At 38.2% G+C, this 21682-nt stretch overlaps 2 protein-coding genes across 2 annotated transcripts; one reads left to right on the top strand and one right to left on the bottom strand.

Annotated features, from left to right (window-relative positions):
* The first annotated feature begins 776 nt into the window (after window positions 1-776).
* Window positions 777-2913, top strand: LOC131692220 (CXXC-type zinc finger protein 1-like). Its single transcript, XM_058979133.1, has 4 exons — window positions 777-927; window positions 997-1118; window positions 1174-2232; window positions 2562-2913. Exons 1-4 carry the CDS (start codon window positions 895-897, stop codon window positions 2785-2787), a joined length of 1440 nt encoding a protein of 479 aa, XP_058835116.1. The 5' UTR covers window positions 777-894; the 3' UTR covers window positions 2788-2913.
* LOC131692219 (DNA-directed RNA polymerase III subunit RPC1) lies at window positions 2798-21084 on the bottom strand. The gene is made up of 9 exons (XM_058979132.1): window positions 20861-21084; window positions 19845-20805; window positions 19577-19783; window positions 19152-19517; window positions 18199-19096; window positions 4796-5231; window positions 4210-4737; window positions 3182-3689; window positions 2798-3117 (listed from the first exon to the last, which is right to left on the bottom strand). The coding sequence occupies exons 1-9, from the start codon at window positions 20902-20904 to the stop codon at window positions 2929-2931; spliced, it is 4137 nt and encodes a 1378-aa protein (XP_058835115.1). The 5' UTR covers window positions 20905-21084; the 3' UTR covers window positions 2798-2928.
* Window positions 21085-21682: the final 598 nt, after the last annotated feature.

Raw genomic sequence — 21682 nt, 5'->3', positions numbered from 1 at the left:
GCAAAACTACTTACCGATTCAGAGAACAGTAGAAGTAATTGATAAACAAATAATTAGCTCATTCATGAGGTCTTTCATATACATTTTCCCACAGTAGAGAAAGGCACAATTTAATTGTAAGGCGTTCTAGAGAACATTTATACTTCTAAAAACATTATTCCCTATATATTATATATGCTTCCCAATATATCATTTCGAAAATACGAATAATCTTTAAGTTCAAAATGTAATCAACAGGACCACCACCTGTCACATTTAATGCATGACGTCACTGTGCAGTGACCAATAGAGTTCTATGCAAATGATTTCACTCACACTACTTGGGGGTTTGTTTTCCTCCAGCTGCCATATCTAAAACTGTCAGCCAATTTAAACATTTGAATTAGCTCTCCTAAAATATTTATAATGGTATTGAAATACTATATGTCGATGTAAAACTTATTTGCGGAAGATGTAAACCTTATTTGGAAGACGTTTCGGTTGGTTAGATTCCATCATGAAAATAATCCGACCGAAAAGTTATTTTCGATTTGTTTTCCTCCATCTATGACAGGTGGAGGAATCAAACCGTTGAACACACTAATACGGTAACAGTACTCTATACGCCCTAATCGTACGTTTGTCGAGATTGCCACAAATTTAAACTATAAACTGCGCGGATTAGACAAAAATAATTATTAAAATTAATAATCTTTATGCTTGGAAGACGATTAAAAATCTGGGAAAGAACAGATAAATCTTTCAGTTTGGCACCCCTGCCTGACGGCTTCGTTTTGTTTCAGCGACGACAACGCCAGGTCGCCAGTGAACGCATAATAATAATTGTAAATAAGCAGTTCGGAAGGATTTGTTGGTATATTTTTGCAAGTTTTTTGGGTTTTCCATCCGCTTGAAATGGCTGAACCCAAGAAAAAGAGTAAAAAATCGGTAAACTAATTTAATTGTATTCATATCACCCAATAAATTAGTAACATCTTGTATTCTGTTATTCCCTAGAAAGAGGAAATCGCGCGTGAATTTGATCTTCCGGAGCGGAAAAGTAAAATTGCCACCATCCTAAAACAGGATGGCCAAGCGTACTGCATTTGCCGGTCATCTGATTCTTCTCGTTTTATGATGTAAATATGTTGTCTTTTATATAAAAAAAATTGCTTATATTGTACTTTCAACCAGCGCCTGTGATGCCTGCGAGGAATGGTACCATGGGGATTGCATCAATGTTTCGGAAAAGGAAGCCAAACATATCAAGCAATACTACTGTCAACGATGCAAGGAGGAAGACCCCTCGCTGCAGACCGTATTCCGGCTTGTGCCGGCCGCAGTACCGATGCCCAATCCGGATGATAAGAAACCGAAGAAGGTGAAGGAAAAGGGGGCTAGTAAGTCGGAGAAACGATGCGGGCAGTGTGAAGGATGCAAGGCGCAAAGCTGTAGAAGTTGTGATGCTTGTCTGGGATACCAAAATAATGGTAGAAAGCAACGGTGTGAAATGAGAATCTGTACCAACACAGTCAGTAGGAAAAAGGATCGTGAATCCAAAGCTGCTTCTAGAGCTAAAAAGAGGAAACGCTCGTTGACTCCGGAAGGTGGAATAAATCCCGCTTTAGAAGGAGATCGACAATGTTATGGTCCCGGTTGCATTATGACTGCAAGGCCCCAGTCCAAGTACTGCTCTGATCATTGTGGTATGAAGTTGGCAACCAGTAGAATATACCAAGTTCTTCCACAGCGGATTCAGGAATGGTCGCTAAGCCCAGCGGTATGCGAGGAACAAAACAAAAAGGCTTTGGAGGCAATTCGAACTAAACAAACAATTGTCCGAGCGACATTAGCCGAGTTGGATAAACGGCACGCGGAATTGGACCTGCTAGTTGACCGCGCAAAAAGGTGCACGCTGGATCCGAATGCACTGGACAGTAATGACGTTGAGGATGAAATGTCAACATATTGTATAACCTGTGGTCATGAAATTCACTCCAAAACCGCTATTCGCCATATGGAGAAATGTTTCAATAAGTACGAAAGCCAAGCCAGTTTCGGCAGCATTTTCAAAACGAGAATAGAGGGCAACTCGATGTTTTGTGATTTCTACAACCCGGCCAGTACGACGTACTGCAAACGGCTCCGGGTGCTTTGTCCAGAGCATTGCAAGGATCCGAAGGTGAGCGATACGGACGTTTGCGGATGTCCACTGGTGAGAAATGTCTTCCAACTAACGGGAGAGTTTTGTCGGTAAGTGCCAAACTATCAACTAGGATTTGCATATACATTTCTTGAAGTCATTTTGTCGAAACATTTTTTTCAAGAGCAGTATATATTAATAAAGTGAGGCTTTAAACAGTAAAAATTCACCCTTGATGTGATCTATATGTCTCTGGGTATATGTCCAAGAGAGATATAGGAAGCTTAGTATAGTCAATAATTCTTCAAAGTAATTTCTGCATAAGAACATGCAACTATCTGTGCTGTTTAGATTGTTCAGACAAACGCTTATCAAACAATGTCAATTTTTACAAGAAATTACGCTTATCTAGATTTAAAACATTTGTTATTTATTCTAGTGCTCCTAAAAAATCCTGTTTCAAGCATTATGTATGGGAAAAGATCCGGCGGGCAGAAATCGATTTGGAACGTGTGCGGCAATGGCTGAAAATGGATGAACTCGTTGAACAGGAACGACAAGTTCGTCAAGCGATGGCATCACGAGCAGGTGTTCTAGGATTAATGCTACACTCGACTTACAATCACGAGATTATGGAAAAATTGTGCAGTGGAAAGCTTCAATGAAACGCTCCTGTTTGTATGTATCCAAGTAACATTTCTTTCGTTCCATAGCTTTATCACATTGAGAACGGATCTGTTTAATTCTACTGTAAGGATGATATTTTCAATAAATATGTATTGTGGTCAACACGCCTAAAACCTTCGTCATGACAAATTGAAAATAGGCTCCACTACTTCCTCCAAATTGGTATCCTTATGATTATGAATCAACTTAAATAGCCCTGTTCCGATTGCTGCTGGCATTCCTAAAATAATTCTCTCCGAAACTCCGTCTATTGAATCAGTTTGCCCATAATACGCAGCGTCAAATAGATGATCAGCTGTCTTTTCAAACTAAAATAAGAAAGTATACTTTGATTTAGGTTATTTCCTCTAATCCGCATTCTAGAACCATTACCGAAGCCAAATTAAACACTGATTCCCGCATCTTGGCCAACCCATGTCGAGTGATACCAAGCACCTCACCTCTCGAAGTCATCTGACTGGCCAGTAACATAATGTGCCGATGATCCACACTCATACCGTGCCCCTCCATAACGTCCGTAATTTCATTCATGATTGTTGTCCGAGCCGCTTCAATTCCCAGTGTAGCGTACACCTCCAGAATATTGTTACTTTTAGTTTTTGCCCCAACTACTCCGTATGTGGCCATCACATCCCTCAGTCCATAACCTTCAACACACAATTTATACGTTGGTGTACCTCGCGAATCATCAACGGCAATGACAGCGCGAGAAACTTGTGGAAGTCCAGCCACTACCACGTTCGGGATTGCAGTTAGTAGGCGTTGTAGTTCCGCATTCAATGCATGACTGTGTTTCGCTGGATCCGGACGGATGATAATTAGCGAAGGGCCGTAGACTTCGACGTTTTCTTGCTTAAGCTTCAGCTTGGAGATGCAGATCCTGAAAGCAAAAATGAAAGTTTGCATTGCAAAATATTTCTAAAATAACATCGAGACATTGTATAAATGAGTAAAGGTAAATTTTTGTGCTCAGAATTCTTCTCGTTGATAGCTAACAGACCGACTCGGTCGTTCGCTACTCACTAAATACGATTTCGTTTGGTATTTAGTACCGTTGGTGTCATCAGTCACTACTATAATTTTCAACTGGACACATATTAGCACTACGAAAGAAGCACATACCTTGATGAAAACAGGGTTTTCTTGTTTCACGACCCCAACCCTTCCAAGGGAATTTAGCTTTGGAACCGTATATACGGCAGAAAAAAAAAACGTTGGTCAAAAAAGGGTTAAGTTGTGTGATTCATTTCAATGTCAGTGTCTAATGAGGAGAATCCGAAACTCGAAAATTCAACTTTACTCAAATTAGGTACGTTTTTCTTTATGCCCAAATTTGAGTTTGATCCAATATACTCCTACGGAGAATCAGCGCATCGTGGGTGGTAGGTGAGTGTACTTACGAGTATCGTATAGTTTCTGCATTGACTTCCAGTCCCAGAACCCTAATTCGCTCCAAATCCAGTTTGATCAACAAGAAACAATCGTCAGATTTGTACGCCTCCTCAATATAGGAAGAAATTTCCCCCAACGTGGTCTTTTCTATTCTTGCTTTAACTTTTCGGGCATACTCCATGCTCATCTTATCCTCAATTTCTGCTGTGATAATTGGTGTGGAAATAGCTTTCGTAGCGTTAATAATTTCTACTATGCGAGGTACGCCCTGGGTAATGTTCATTGAAGCAACACCAGCAAAGTGGAAAGTTTTCAGGGTCATCTGTGTGCCAGGTTCACCGATACTTTGAGCTGCCAGCGCTCCCACGGCGGTACCTGGTTCGGTTATTGCTTTGTTATACTTGTTGCGTACTTGCTGAAGGAACATCTCCAACTGACCCATCGTAGTTCGCTCTATCTCCATGGCCACCTTGGAACGACTACTGTAGCGGCTCTGAATTTGCGATAATCGCTGACCAAATTTATCCAGGAACTCCCTGCAATCGAAGAAAACTCATTAAACAACCAAATTCAAAAAAAAACTCGTAAACTTACAAGCACTCCTTCCTGAAATCAGCTCGACATCCGTCAAAATCCGGTTTCCTAAGAATCTCTTCGGCAGTTGGGAGAATCTCCTCTCCTTTTAGAGATTTCTGTCCCCGACAAGGATTGACGCTTCTCGCATGCATAAACTGGCGCTCAATGTCAACTGGTTTGTTTTTGACCTCCATAAAAACCGGATCCAGTCCATCGCCACCGTAGGTAAACTCTACCACTTCACCGATTGCATTACGAACGGTTCCATCATACTGAACAACGAGATCTTCCAAACATTTAACCAACCGACGTTGAAGGTAACCGGTTTCAGCTGTCTTAACAGCCGTATCGACCAAACCTTCACGACCGGCCATTGTGTGAAAGAAGAATTCTGTCGGCGTTAGGCCGGAGTAGAAGCTGTTCTGCACAAAACCGCGAGCCGCTGGGATTTTAGCTGAAAGTGTACGTTTGAAATGTAAATATGTGTTTTGAATGTTACTACAATGAAAGTTCCAGTAGGTGTTCTAGTTGTATCTCTGGAATAGCCGTGCTAAGTAGTCCATACATTATCCCATTTTTCTTTTTTAACTGTGGAATATACAGCATCTATGTGGGGGCGAGCCATTTGGCAACATGGATATTTGTCATAACAGACAAATTAGACTGAGCGAAAGGATCGATCTCAGCAAGCGTCGCCGGTATACGCGTAAAATTTCCGCTCCGTCAATTTCTTCGTCAATTTTTTATCTTCGCGTTACAAGTAATGTGAATACTTGCGAAAGAATGTTAAAGTAAGGGTGATATTCTGAGAAAGGGCGGATCTGGTCATAGAGGAATGAAGCCATCGACAAGAAATCTTTGTGACCATGAAGAGGGTTTCTAAAGTATCTCTAGAATGTCTCGTCGCTCAACGTATCCGACTCGACTATTCCGGATAGTTTTGTTAGCAGATCCAAAATTTTACAAGCCCCAGCGCATCGATCTCTTAATTAGTGCACAACTGTTTTTCCACATACTGAAGACTTAACAAATACAGCTCGGCGATAAATTACCGGTCCTTCAAGAGACGACACTTGGATGGGTAGCTTCGGGTGTTGTTACTGGACATTCACCATACCGTCAATACAAAGGCAGCCACACAGCGCTTTCCGATCCCGATCATCATCAACTCAAACAGTTAATCCAACGTTTCTGGGAGTTGGAAGAAGTTCCAATATCAACGAAGCTGTCGAGTGAAGACGAGTTATGTGAACAACATTACCAACAAACAACGACCCGGGACATCTATGTGGTCAGATTACGCTTAAGCAACACCACTGACAAGCTTGGTGAATCACGCCAGCAGACGCTCCAAAGGTTTGGACAGCTTGAAAGACGTCTGGCAAGCAATTCGGAACTGAAACAACAATATGATTTCTTTATGGAGCAATACATACGGCTCAATCACTGCAAGGAAACGCCTCAGCCCGAGGTGAGTAGCAGCCCAAACTTCTATATACCTCACCAAGCCTTTCTGAAACCTACTTCTACTTCTACCAAACTACGAACGGTTTTCGACGCATCGGCAAAATCATCTTCTGGAGTGTCGCTAAACGACTTGCTTATGATCGGACCGGCTGTGCAAGATTTGTTACTGAACATCGTGATGCGGTTCCGAATCCACCGATACGTCTTCTCGAGCGACATATCCAAAATGTATCGCCAAATCAGGATTCATGATGACGATAAGAAATTCCAGAAGATCATTTGACTAATAGTCATTGGGTGGAGTGTTTTGGCGGGCGGTGTGTTTCTACTTTCAAATGGTGGAATATACCGGTTTAACTGTTCGAAGACTCATTTGATCTTGGGCATAGTGATCGAGTCATTCGATTCGGATCAATGTCCATTGTCATCCAATGTCATCTATAAGAGATGATCAGACTGAAGGTGGGTGTTTTTATCTCTTAAATCGCTCTGTCGCTCTGGCTCGTGAAGATGGCGAGTAACACTCGTCTATAACGAATCGGATTCGCTGTTTTCAGAAAGAGAGATGACAATCTCTTATGGACGGAACCTTTTCTTAAACATACTGTACAGCCACTAGTTAATGCTCAACTAGATCAACATAACTGAAACGCGTAGTTTTTGAAGAAATCCAATCCACGTGAACCACATCACCAAACACCTAAAAGTAGTTTAGATGCAGGTAATATCTATTTCTTTATGTAGCCCCATCAAGCATTGTTGAGGACTGGAGCTGGACAATTAAAAATGGTAACAAAACAGCATTTAAAAGGGCTCTGGGTCAATTGGCATAAGGTCATTTAGCATAACGGACATTTGGCATAATGGTCATTTGGAATAATTTTGTAAATTGATCACACTTAAGGTCATTTGGCATAACGGACATTTGGCATAATGATCATTTGGCATAATTTTGAGCATTGATCACACTGAAGGTCGTTTGGCATAACGGTCATTTTTACTTGTTCATTTACATGTAGGGTAATGAGCTTATTAGTGGGTTTCGGACTATTTCGTTATACATGATGAGGTCGGTGAAAAAGTCGCACTTTCTTCTTGTTTTATCTTAGAGTATAGATTCTTAAGATAGTATCTCAAATTTTTATAGAGACCTAAGCAGAAGAAGCAAAGTTATAGCGCTGTTCAACTATAAACGTGAATAATATCTCGAAATTATGTTTTACCCAAAACATTGTTGCAATGATTAGGATTGCCGAGATATCTTTCGGCTGAATTCAATTTTTGTTTTAAATTCTTCGTAATTTATTTGCCGTGTCTGGTGTAGCGGGTAAAAAATGGTTTCTTTTTTATTAGCTTAAATGTTAATTATACGCACGAAAGTCTAACAAAATAATGAGAAAAACAAAATACGCAAGATATGGTAGGTTTGCCTAGATATACATTTTCTCTTAAATTGATGTGAATCTGAATACTTTTCTTTTGGAAGGACAACAACAATTGGAGATATACTTATTTCTATGTAGCATAAAGACCTAATTTTGGCGCCATTGGGCAGGGTATCACACTATTCTATTAGATACGTAGTATACAGTCGATAAATTGGCATTGGTATCCTTGCTTCATTCCAAAGAACCAATATCATAACAAAAACGTCCTGAAAATGGCAAAATATTTCTGGTTGAGCGCCCCAAAAACTCGAATCAAATGCTTCTATTTTCGCACTACCATCAATGCGTTGAACATGGCATACGCTGCCCTAACCAACGGGTTGAAATGGGTAGTTTGATAATAGAAACAAGGCTCATTACCCTACTATGATCTATTCTTTAACTTTTTATTACTTTTTGTTTATAGAAATACATGGGTTAATGCTTGAATGACATTTTTGTTTTGTTTTGAATATTCAAATATCGCTAAAATACAGACCACCGTGATATAATCGAAACATTACTGTAATTTAAGACTGTGTGAGAAGTCAGGTAATTTGGTATAATTTTGAGCCGTGCTGCTGCTGAATATTTTTATGTTAAGGAAAACAGTAATATAGCATACCGGTCGTGTGGCAAAGGTATATGCAGTGATAAAGTTATTGATTACCAGAATATTTTTTGAGTATATCCTTTCTTGCATGTATTATGTATTTTTATTGTATGTAGACAATAACGTTCATCGTTCGAGGGAAAGTTAGTTATGCAGTTGTAAGCAGCTGGCATGCGGGGATTTGCGCCGCTTCGGATCCTTTATCTCAGTTATGCGGCAAAGCCGCATAACACTAGCTTCGCCCCAACTGCTAGAACAGAGTAACAACCGACGGTTGAATATTTGTAAGTTCATTCAATAACTGATCGTTTGAAAAACATAACAAAATCCACAAATGATAAAGTATATAATTCGAAAGAATAGCTCATGATATGAAGAAAGATAATAAAGATAATTTTAGTTATTGAAGCATTGTATGGAAAACCAAAACTCACTGGCGATCATAAAAATACTGGCCAAAACAAAACATACGTCGGGTAGATCGCAGTTCTACACTATATTATACTAAAATGTAGGTCATAGCAAAGAATCCATAATTGCAAGTATAATCAAGCACAAAAATTTCAAAAATGAAACTCAAATTACCTGTTCATATTTAAAAGAAGGCAAAATCAGTTATAAAATGTTAAAAATTCACACGAAATATAATCAATAATAGGTAATGGATAACAACACATTATTGCTTAGTGCAGCTTTAATCTTTTGGGTCATTTACCTGATAAACTACACATTCGTATGTTATGCCAAATGACTCAGTGAAATCATTTAGCAAAATTATGCCAAATGTCCGTTATGCCAAATATCCATTATCGCAAATGTCCGTTACGCCAAATGACCGTTATGCCAAATGACCTTCATTGTAATCAATTCTCAAAATTATGCCAAATGACCATTATGCCAAATGTCCGTTATGCCAAATGACATTCAGTGTGATCAATGCTCAACATGCCAAATGACCTTTAGTGTGATCAATTTCGCAAATTATGCCAAATGACCATTATGCCAAATAACCGTTATGCCAAATGTCCATTATGCCAAATGACCTTATGCCAAATGGCCCGCTCCTATATATAAACAATCTTTTCTTCTCATCTAATGTAGGTGGGTTAGTTACGTTCTAAGTACCATGAAGCTCATTTAAAGCTGAGCAGGAATACACAAACAGACATGGGGCACAGGTAAACATTAAAATGCCAGCACAAATCTCGAGGTAGGAAAAATATATTCCTAAAACTATTATTACCCTAGATAGATCAACAAAAAGTCAGATATAATACTGACAATGTACTGACTTATGGACGGACATACTAAATGACTTAACATTACGCTCAACAAACATTTCATACCCTTCCCCGTCCATCATCCCTTCTTCTCCTATGGAGTGCATCCACCTAACCCGTACCAGGACTGACTTAACTATAACTGTTCCACCTGGCTTCGAATAAAAAAATAAAGAAATAAAGAAGCCGATTGCCGTGAGCTACAGTATCTCGTTGATACCTTCCAGTTGGTGTAAAAAAATATGATGGTTCTTTGTTATCAGCTTTCATCGAACGAGAACTATGTTTACTTTCAACTACAACATTGCTGGAACTCAGCTACAACGCGCTGACATTGTAAAAGATTTGGGCGTCGTCCTAGCTGAAAGGCTAACGTACACCCATCACTTCTCAGCGATCATTGACAAAGCAAATCGTCTACTAGGTTTACGCTAGAGATGCACCGAATATTCGGTCGACCGAATATCAGGCATGGCAAAAGCACCGAACGGTGCTGCACGGTGGGCCAATTCTACCAATAAACACGCCACCAAGAGGATTGAAGTTGGCACGCCGCACAGTGGCGGGTCTTCAAACAAAAGTCGGACAAAACCTCAAATGTTACCTAAATTGGCTGAAAATCACAATTTAAGCTAATTTTGAGGTGCTGAGCTCATTTTTGATGTCAAAAGTCGTAAAATATTAAATGCATTTTTTCATACAGTGTCATTGAACCTTTCTTATAACTATGATTCCGTTTTCATGATAGATTTTCCGTTACTGTTCACCAATGTCAGCAATATCATAAAAAATGAAGAACACTACTTTAAATCCATTGTATAACGTGTTGGTTTATAGTAGATTGTCTAACTATTTTACACAAAACACCATGCGCCTCCATATCAGCAACAAAGCTTCAAAATCCCCTTAAAACTTTTTGCGCACCTAGGCGCAGAACGAGACCATTATATTCGAAAAGTAGAGGTTATTTCCCATAGAATGTATACTATGTGACCGTTCCGAAATGTTTCCGAAATTTGTACAGAATACATTAGTGAAAAAAGTATTTTTGATCTGACCACCTCAAACATATTTAAACTAAAAAATCATAGTTCCAAGTAAATTTACCAAATGTATTTTAATCACTAACCAAGCTCTTTCGTTCCTCTACACAATGAAATTAGTTGTGCTAAAATTGGACCAAAATCAAAAGAGCAACATACATTTGAAGTGAACAGAGCAATGGTGGTTTCGGAAATGAAAATCATTAAAATTTCCGGACTTTGCTACGTTTAAACTATTGTTAAAAATCTTATTCTTATCCAATGACCATAAAATTTTGAATATACATCATTCAATACATGAGAAATTTGGGAAAAATATAAAATATAAATATTTCAATAATAAATTTTTGAGGTTTTGGCCAGCCTCCAGCCACTGTGCGCCGTACCGGTGCTCAACAGCAGACACCGGTCGCCGATACCAAGGCACCGGTGTCGGTGCCAGCGCATGATATTTAACCACCGTGCTCGTTGCTTCGGCAAAGCACCGACCCGAGTGTTTCTGACTTCGGCAGGCACCGCAACCGAGGTGTTTCTGACATCGGCAGGCACCGCACCGAGTGTTTTTAAGGTTCAAGTTACCTTTTTTAAGCATGTGTTAGAACTGAACGCTTAGTAGTGTGCGTAGGAAAATTTGTGTTCAGCTTTGCCACCGGATTATCCATTTAAACCTTTTTAAAACTCTAAAAGAAGAATATCAGTCGATTTATTAGATCATCACGATTCAATTCATGCAAAATACCTGCTGGAAAAACCATCGGCTTAGCTAAATGGTGCTTTTGAAAAAGTGGCAGTGGTTTTTTCATTGCGTAGTTGTGTTGCGTACCCCAGCTCGGTGTGGTAGTGTGATAAAAAATCACAGCCACTTTTTCAAAAGCACCATCCAGCTAAGCCGATGGTTTTTCCAGCAGGTATTTTGCATGAATCGAATCGTGATGATCTAATAAATCGACTGATATTCTTCTTTTAGAGTTTTGAAAAGGTTTAAATGGATAATCTGGTGGCAAAGCTGAACACATTTTTTCATACGCATACTACCAAGCCTTGAGGTAACTTGAGCCTTAAATTCGTAAAACACGGCAGTTTATATTTCGGTAGCGATTATCGCCGCGCTATTGCTGTCGCTTGGTAAGTGGCTCAAAGCAATTTGTGCGTTCATATGCATGAACGAGCTTGGTACTTTATGAAGAATCTGTAATGCATTATACAGTAAGGAAGGATTAAGTAGGTATGCATGTAGGAATTATAAATAGATGAATGAATGGATTTAAATTGGCGTTGGTACTGAAGTCGAATTGTACATCTTAGCCAACTCTTACATCAAACAACCTCAGTCCGAGTATTACGTATGAAGACCATAAATGACCTTTATTCAGTATCAAAATTAAAAAGATTCTTCTGCACTTCGAAATTTAAATATCGTCCGGTCATTTGTATTCTTTAAAAATAAGAGAAAATTCTCTTCTAAAAACTAAAAAAAATAATATTGAGACTAACTATTTAACGATTAATAGCGATTGGATTGTAACCTCCACATTTGTATTACTAAAAGTATAATTGAAAGTCTAAAGTGTCAAAGTTTTCCGCTACTTAGTACTAAATAGCTCAGTTTGAAAATTTTATTCAGGTATGGAAATACATATGTGCCTAAATTGAATTGAAAAGCAAATAGGAATGCGTGATAGAAAAAAATGTTGAATTTAAATATTTTTATTCGGTCAACACCTTTCATATGTTTTGCATAATTTTAAGACTTTTGACTCCAAATTGTTAAAATTATTATTACCGTTGCTTAATTTACGTTAACAGAGGAAGTCAGAAGTGTTGCAAGTTCCCAGTTTGACGGTTGTATTTTTCATTTGTCTCGAAATGCTCAAAATAATGTCCTGTCATTATAAAATTAATAAAAATATGATTTCTGAAAAAGTAGTATAAGTCAAGGTCGTTAAGTCTCCTATTTCTCAGCTTTAGTCATAACTTCAAAAAGAAATTATGTTTCCAGAAATCAGTCTGGAAAGTGAATATGTTACTGATTGAGAAAACATTTTAGTTTTTAACTCTAGGTAGAAAGATGAATATTTAAAATCTGTGGAAATTCTCTTTAGTTTCCGAATAGGTTAAATCAAACATGAAATTGTAGTATTTTAGTAAAAATTTTAAAGTTGCAGCTTCAGCTACCATCAAATGACTTCATGAGTGCCGTGTATGAATTAAACAAAAACTTTAAGACCAATATTTTCAGTCTACCTTTCGGGCAAATGGTAGTGGGTCCAACTAGTTTGTATTGCAATTTTTAGATCTTGGTTTTTGTTCAATACAAATCATCCTATTTTGTCATTCTAATAAATTCAATCAAATATACTGTTCATTTGTCAAAATTTATAGTAAAAGTAAAAAGAAACAACTTATCATATGATAATACGCAAGCGAATAAAGTCAACTCGCGTGGGAACATATCATTTACATACGCGTTTAAATTTCTATGACTTACACAAACCCAACACAAATTATACCGATGGTCTATTGACGAACCAAGCCAATTTCAAGTATCATTTCTTAAGAACGTTGTTAACATCTTATAGATGCAAATTATGTACACATATTTTTTTTGTTTTGCTGTGGAAAAAGGGAAATTTATTCCAAATAATAATCCGATTCGAATATCCGGGGATTTAAAACATCTTACCCCGGGTAATCGAATCAAAAATAAAATATGTTAAATGTAAATGTATCAATTTGGCTCTATTCAATTTGTAAAATTCCAAGGTGTGATTTGTCTTTTCAGTTGCTTTTCATTTATATAATATATTGTTAACGGGTTCATGATATATTTCAGTTTTGTATAGCTATTTGTGCATGAATTCTCAAACAAATTTAAGGTGTATTTAATGCATTACAGGTCGTATTATCCGGGAAATCATTTGTCTGTTATTCGATTTTCTGGTGTAAGTCAATTAATTTTTCAACTACTGAAAAAATAAAGTAAATTAATGAGCTTTTCGTTGGTGTTGTGGTGTTACATGCTTTAGCTAACTTCTCGACGTTTAAATGAGAGGAGTCTCTTCCTGTGCGTAGTGTTTACACAAAGCATAACTTCATTGACCAATATTGTACTGGATGGTCTGGTGGTCAATATGCTTTTAGTTTTCACAAACTTTCCAACTCATGTTTGCCATCTCCGACGGACTATAAAAAGTTATGTCGATGATAGATGCCCGACCGTATCAGCAAAAATCATCGCATATCCACACATCGATCACTGTTTCCAGTACAGTTATACTCTTTATGACTGGTAAGTCTACACACCCACTATACTGTGCAAGAATTTAAATCTATTTAGACAGTCAAATAAAATTTTATGTATCTAAAATGCATGCAGAAATTAAATTTTGCCGATCAAATTGTAAAAACTCATTTGAAGCTGGCTTTTTTATACCTTAAAGCAGAATAGATATAAAAAGGACAAGGTATCGGTTCAATTATTAAAATGCAGAATATAGCAAGACAAAAATCTAGTCTTCAGATTTCAAACTGCATCACTTCAGAATGTGGTTTGGTTGATCACTTACCATCTTGTCAACTAAATTTGTCTTTGTTTTATTTAGTTTACATGCGGAATAATGAATATAGCTTATATAGTATAACTATCGAAGAACTGATAAGGACTAGGACACTAGCTAGCGATATTTATGATAACGTAGATTTTTTTCTAGATTAATGCTCTATAAGTCTATAGTAGGGGAGACTGAGGAGACTTGATCCCCGGGGAGACTTGACTCCATCATTGTAACTCAAAGGCGGATCAGAATGCATTAATCGAATATACTATAAAGTTGCGTAGTTTTATCTAAACAAAAATATCATTAACACAGAAAAAAGAAATTGGACTTTTGTGCAACCGAATTTTTATCGATTTAAAAAAAAGTCTCAGAAGAACCGAAGAAGATTTATTTTTCAACTTTTCAAACTTTTATAAAATTGATAAAATCACCCACTATATACTCTACTTTTGCATACAGAATTACAGGAGAATGTCAATTATATGAATACGTTATGATTGAGTTGATTCCTTTGTTCAATTATATTTTTGCTAAAGTTTCCTGAAATAGATGCTATGGATTCACTTGATCCCTTCAAATTCGTGGAGATTTGATCCCCTTCGCCATACTTCATACACACCACTGAAAATAACCAAATTCACACCAGAACAATTTGAGTCATTGTTGTCATAAAAAAAATGTCAAAAATGAACGCTTTATCGTAAAGAAACATAACTGTAATTGTTTACTACAGTATACGTAGTAACCATTCATCCTACATTTGACGTTCCTCAGCCATAGTAAAGACAGGTTTCAAATAATTGCATGGAGTTTTGGGGAATTCGTAAAAAAATCAGGTGAGAGATGCGTAATATGTAGTAACAAAAATAACAATATCTAATCATAACAATTTAATCAATACTACAATCCATTTATAAAATTGAATGGGGTAATGTACCCGTTTTTGCCCTATTAAGAAGGGTACCACAATAATTTTATTATTTCAGCTTCTTTGATTTGTTATTAAGGTCCATTTTTTATTTCGATTATAGAGGTTTTAACGTTAAGGTCATTCGCCTCTTATTAAGAGCCAATATAATAACAAAATTTTCTTGAGAATGGTGAAAATCTTCTGTTTGAGCGCAGCAAAATCTCTAATCGAGTACCCCCATTATCACAATACCATTTGAGTCAATGCGTTGAGCAAAGATGGCAGACGCTGCTCTAACCAAAGGCTTCAGATGGGTAGTATAATAGTAGAAACAGGGCAAAAATAGGCTTATTACCCTACATGCTCTTTTAAATACGTTTTCATAAAGGAATCAAGTGTCCCCAAATTAGGGATCGAGTCTCCACTAATCTAACAATTTTCCATTTTTTTGTTGTTTTCCAGAAATGCTCATAGCTCATGTCCAGTATAATATTTCCATGTATTTTTTTATGATTATTAGTCATCCCTATAAACAATATAAAACTACAAAAAAATACATAGTTTTTTATCATTCCACGGAGTTGTACTGAAAAATAAAAAAGGGGATTAAGTCTCCTCAGTCTCCCCTACAGCGAACCAAACGGCACGTCAACACACGGACGCCGTTGGATGTGCCAGAAAAGTAATGAAGTCCGGCCAAAATTCATTTCTATGCATTGTGCTGTGTTAAAAGTTTTGTATTGGCACTGGTAATGACGTATAAGGCGGAAATAAATCGTATGGGCGCACCTTGCTTGTGCCCTAACGCCTTTACATACGATAACGTGTTTCAAGTAATTTTGAAAATTGAAGTTCTCTGCAGTAGGTAACTTGATGCAAATGATATGAACAATTCCAGTTCCATTAGAGTAAAGCGAAGCCTCCCTCCCTTTTAACTTACCAGGACGAGCTGCTTGGAATGAATATGAAATATTTGCGAAATATGATCACCTTATACATGACCTTGTTTTAGCGAAGGGCCACAATTTTATATGAGATTAGTTCCTCTGAAAATACGTTTTATTGACCGCAATGATAAAATTAGTACTGTAATTTGACATTCTAATTGAAATTAATTCTTTTTTCAAAACAACCTGGTAACCGGATAAACAGATTTTTTCAGTGTCTTCATTTTGTCAGCCTAAAAAGCACTATGAGGCAGTTCATCACTATTTTAGCTAAATATTGTAATAGAGTTTGCGACATGAAATGACTCAATACTTTATTATTACGACCAGCTATAGATAGAATATCTAAAAATTGGTAACAAAGTTTCGTATAATAAAAATTATCCAAATACTGTGAAATACTTATGATTGATTGATCGAAAATTCGAAACGTGTGCCCCAAATGGCGGCAATAGGAATAGATTCAAATTGAGCTAAGCACCATATGTGCGTTATCCGTATAGATTGGGATCATAAACAAAATAAAAAGATGTTTATCGATGGCAAAGTTCATATCTTTTGCTTTCAATTAGATATACATTTGCAAGCAGATAAAGAAATAGAATTTTCGTTGACTAGTATTTCCAAGACGCAAAATTAAAAAAATCCACCATCCGCGATCTATACTTGCATCGAGTTTGGATATTTTATAATTACATATTTAACTAAAAATCAAACTGCCGTGATAATAGAAGTATATTTGCTGTTCTCTTTTATTCCGTCGCACCGAAAAATCTTTTTTTCTTTCTTTTTGTGCATATGCTAGCGGGCTTAAACATTCTCGCTTTGATGCGGGTGCAAAGTCAAAGAGTTTCCGAGGTGTTATCCGAAGTTGAAAGCGCTCGGCTCCGGTGCTTCAGAAATTTTAAAGCACCCAGCCCGAGTGTTTTCCGAAGCATCCAAGCACCGGATCGAAAATTTAACACCGCCACCGACACAGGTGCTTCGTTTATCGTGTATCGGTGCTTCGCATCGAGCACTGGCTTGGGGTGCTCATTTCAATACACTCGGTTGCGGTGGTAAAATGCAGCACGCGGTGCCGTGGCGTGTTTGGACATGCCTGCCGAATATTCGCGCCGAATACCAGCCGATTTTGATTTAAACCGAATATACGGTACGCCGAATAAATAAACATTAAATATTCGGTATTCCGCTGAAAGCCGAATAGTACTATTCGGTGCATCTCTATTTTATGCTCAAAATATCCAACGCATTCCGGGATTCTTTGTGTTTCAAAGCGTTAAATATAACAATAGTTCACTGATGCGCTCACAGTTGGAATTCGCAAACGTCGTCTGGTGCCCCTACCATGCAGCATGGAGCCAAAGGATTGAAGCCGTCCAGCGCAGATTCATAAGATATGCGTTACGTCAATTGCTTTGGAATGATCCGCTGAATTTGCCACCATACGAAGACCGTTGTCGATTATTAGGACTGCACACTTTAGAAGATCGTAGACACGCGTCGCAAGCTACCTTCGTATCTAAGCTTCTTCTGGCTGAATATGACGTTTCCGATCTCCTATCACAAATTAAATTCTACGCACCAACCCGTGTCCTTCGTCCTCGAACACTGTTGCAGACTGAAAAGCGCAACGCTAACTACGCTGCCAACAGCCCGATACTAGCAATAGTCCGTCGCTTCAACGATTTTACCGACATCTTCGACTTCATTAGTTCTGCACAGTTTAGAAACCATTTGTTACCACTTTAGGTTAATTATTTGTAGATTAGTTCATTAAGACTCAGTGTCAGTTGAACTTAAATTGTTAAAAACATACATAAACAATGTCACAATATGTAGTAAAATTTAAAAAAAAAACTGTATAACAGGTGGCATGTTATAAATGTTCAAACTGTACATAACGCTTCAGTTCAGTAGAAATTTGGTACCTGGCATGGAGCAATAAAGACTCAAATTTATTTGGCTTGTTTGCCTCAACTCTTTCAATCTATAAAACCCAATTTTTGTCTGCTTATTTTCGTTAAAAACCATATATACCGGAATTATATAGGGCAAAATCTCGCGCGATTATAGAGTAGAGGACTAAGTCAAAAGGGTTGCCATTGTGCAATTTTTGTGCTCTATATGTGTCTTGTAATGTAAAATAATTACTGACGATGATGTGATATACTTACAAAACTTTTCGAAATGCGGCAAAGCACGATCCTCGAATCCGTTCGGTACTCGCTTTCCGTTGATTGCCTGCTGACCCACGCAAGCAATCATCTGCGAAATGTTGATATTCGAACCCTTCGAGCCAGATTGAGCCATAATCAGAGCACTGTTGGTTGGGTGTAGCTCTCGAAAACAAGCCTTGGCTGCTAGTTCTCGAATACTGGAAAGCTCTTTAAGCATTACGGCCTCCAGCGTTTGCTCCGCAGTACAACCAGGCTGGCACTGGAGCGTACCTTTCTTCATTTCGGCAATATATTCATCGCATCGTTGGTAACCGTTTTCCAACAGCTGCTGTTTTTGCTCTAAGAGTCTCCGACTAGGAGTAACATCACCAATGCCGAACGAAAATCCATGGTTCATCATAAAGTAGGAAGCCATGCGAGCCAACCTCCACATTGATCGAATTGCAAATTCTTCACCGAAATCACGTAGAAGCACATAGAAAATGCAATTTTTCGTACCCGATCCCATTGTGCCTTTGTCCATTGCTCCACACATCAGTTCAGAGTTACGTACAACTACCCATGAGTCCTTAACGCACATATCTTTACCGCTGGTGTAGTTACGTCCCTTCGTGGAGAGATTAGCATTTACTATGCTCTGTTTGTTTGGTTTCAAGATTAAACTGAAGATCTGTTTTCCAGTCCACATTTTGCGCGGTTTAATGATAGCCGGTTTTGGTAGATCAATTTCCATATTAGCATCCGGGCCAGAAAGCATACAGGCTGCTAGCTGCATCACTTGTTCGCGCGTTAGAAACTGATCTTTTTGTGTGAGCAGATAACCACCTGTAATAAAATCTTGCGTTGCTGCAATTAGTAATTCTCCGTTACGCGGAGTTACCAGGTTAGATTTGTTCTGCAAAAAAACAAGATTAAAATGTTTTAAAAGGAATACCGAATTAAAGATTTACCCCCATCAGAACCAGTGCTTCGGCTCGTGCTTCCTCCGTTTGGGGTAAATGAAGGTTCATCTCATCACCATCGAAATCGGCATTGTAGGGCGTGCAAGCACACTCGTTGAACCGAAACGTTCGCTGAGGCTGCACTTTTGCCACGTGACACATGATGCTGAGTTTGTGCAAGCTAGGTTGCCGATTGAATAAAACAACATCATCGTCCATCAGATGTCGCTCCACAATATCACCACATTTAAGGTCCTGAGCCACTTTGTCTCGGTTACCATAAGCAAGATATTTTTTGAACGCACTACCCTTTTGCTGGACATAATTAGCTCCTGGATGTTTTTCCGTCCCGTTTTTTATCAGCTGACGCATTTTCTATTAGAAGAAAACAGTTACAATGATTGTAATGCAATTATTATAAAAAATCAGTTTACATTGATGTTAGCTGTATTAACACGCTCGGGAAATGTCAGAATCTTGGCAACACGATCCGGTACCCCCACCTGATGGATCATCAAATTAGGATCGGGTGAGATGACTGTGCGGGCAGAGAAATCTACACGTTTGCCGGACAAATTACCACGAAAACGACCTTGCTTTCCCTTTAACCGCTGAACAATTCCACGAGTCGGCTTTTTGGGCTGCAAAAAACACGTTGTTTCAAGTGACTCCATTGTGACTTCTGTTGTACAAACAACTCACCATCAAAGAAAGGGGAATACCCGATAATTCACTATTGAAATACAATGCGCAGTGCAACTGCAAGTAATCCCAATCTTCCTGTATAAGCTCAATTTTGCCGCCAGACATCATGTGCTTCGATATAACATCGCTGATCAATAAAATTTCGCTCTGCTTCATGGTCAAGTCGTCCTCGGTAGTACCAGACTTCACTTCAGACACCACCGATGGACGAATACAAACCGGTGGGACAAAAACACGCGTTACAATCAAATCAGCCGGATTGGATTGCTTGGAAGTCATACCTAGCAGTGGAATGTCACTCTTCGGAATATTTCTAAAAAGATCCAACACTTCCACCGGATTCAGTTCCTTTATCAACGACGAAGGTCCGACAGTTTGTGAAAGCTCTCGATTGCCTTCAATAGCCGTCATCATTTCTTCCAGCGCATTGGTTACCAGCGGGTCCGTTGCCTTTTTACCCCGGAACGGTTCGTGAACAATTTTCATCAAACCTGCTCCTTTTTTGACCGGTCCGTTCATGGATCCACAACTAGGACATTTGGTGTTTTTCTTAGCTTTCTTTAACACCTGACTGTGGATCGACTTTTTTGCCAAATATGATAAATTCGGATTCATTAGGCGAGCACTAAATTGCTTCTTTTCATCTTCTTTCAACATCACGCGGGAGCAAACTTTGCAAATCGACTGCAGAATAGTAATAGTTGCACGAAAGTGGCCAACATGAAAAACCGGCAGCGCCAGATCTATGTAACCAAAGTGCCCAACGCAATCATTTAAACCCTTTTTACAGGTTTCGCATGTGGCATCCTTCTGGCTCACGCCCATTCTTCGATCTAGTACACCATAGGACACTGGTGTTCGATGGGCATCCTGGTTGTACAAATTCTTGGCTACCACATGCAAGTGAGCCTCCTGCTGAATTAACTCAGCACTGTCGATGCCAAAAGAAACATGTGAGCTGGAAAATGCGGTTAATAATAATTTAAATGGACTCTGAAAATCAAAATACCTACATCTTTTTAATAACATCCGCTTCGCGGAACTGTTCTTTCGGCATATTTTCTAACAGCAACAGAATATTCAATGTTCCAATATATTCAGAAAAATATACCTAAACTGCCTTATCGCACTAGCACATTATTTATCAAACATTGCGATGGATGCTGCGCTGCGGTGACCGTATGACATTTTGCCTGGTACACATGTGTGCAGAGACCAGGAACGCTTCAACATCAATATTATTGAGTGAGTGAAACAAGCTCTTCCACGATATTGGAAAGTGGAAAAAGTGTGTAAAAATTGGTCATTTTTCCTACAAACTGTGGCCTTCTTCTATTCAGCTTTTTGCTGGTGGCTGCGTTTTAAAATGTGCACTCTACTTTGACAAGTTGTTCGTCCAGTGTCAGTTTTGACAATTCGTCAGTAATGTCAATTTTGACAAGCCACAAGTTTCACAAATCTCACCTACCCTGCTCATTTATGTTCTCAATTCAAACGTTAAACGTCAAATTTAAATTTGTTAGTTTGTTTCCAATCACCTTTTTCGTTACTATCAATTTATTCCCGTATCTATTCATAAACTGATCAATAAATTTATAAGCATATTCTCAGCTTTTTGAAAGCTATGTGTTAAGAGAATTAAGAAAGTCGAGATCTCATCTCATCAAATACAATACGACTAGTAATAAATCAATGAAGCTCGGTTTAAAATGACCAGGAAAACCGTGCAATCTTCTAACAATACAATACCTTAGCAATGTTTGTTAAAGATCTGCGCGAATTTCGATCACAATGTGCAGCAAAAAAACTAAAAAAATAATTCTGATAATTAGCTT

This window comes from Topomyia yanbarensis, chromosome 3 (assembly GCF_030247195.1).
Source record: "Topomyia yanbarensis strain Yona2022 chromosome 3, ASM3024719v1, whole genome shotgun sequence".
Taxonomy (NCBI): Eukaryota; Metazoa; Arthropoda; class Insecta; order Diptera; family Culicidae; genus Topomyia; species Topomyia yanbarensis.
The sequence above is the reverse complement of the archived record's forward strand: the minus strand, read 5'-3'. Positions and strand labels throughout refer to the sequence as shown.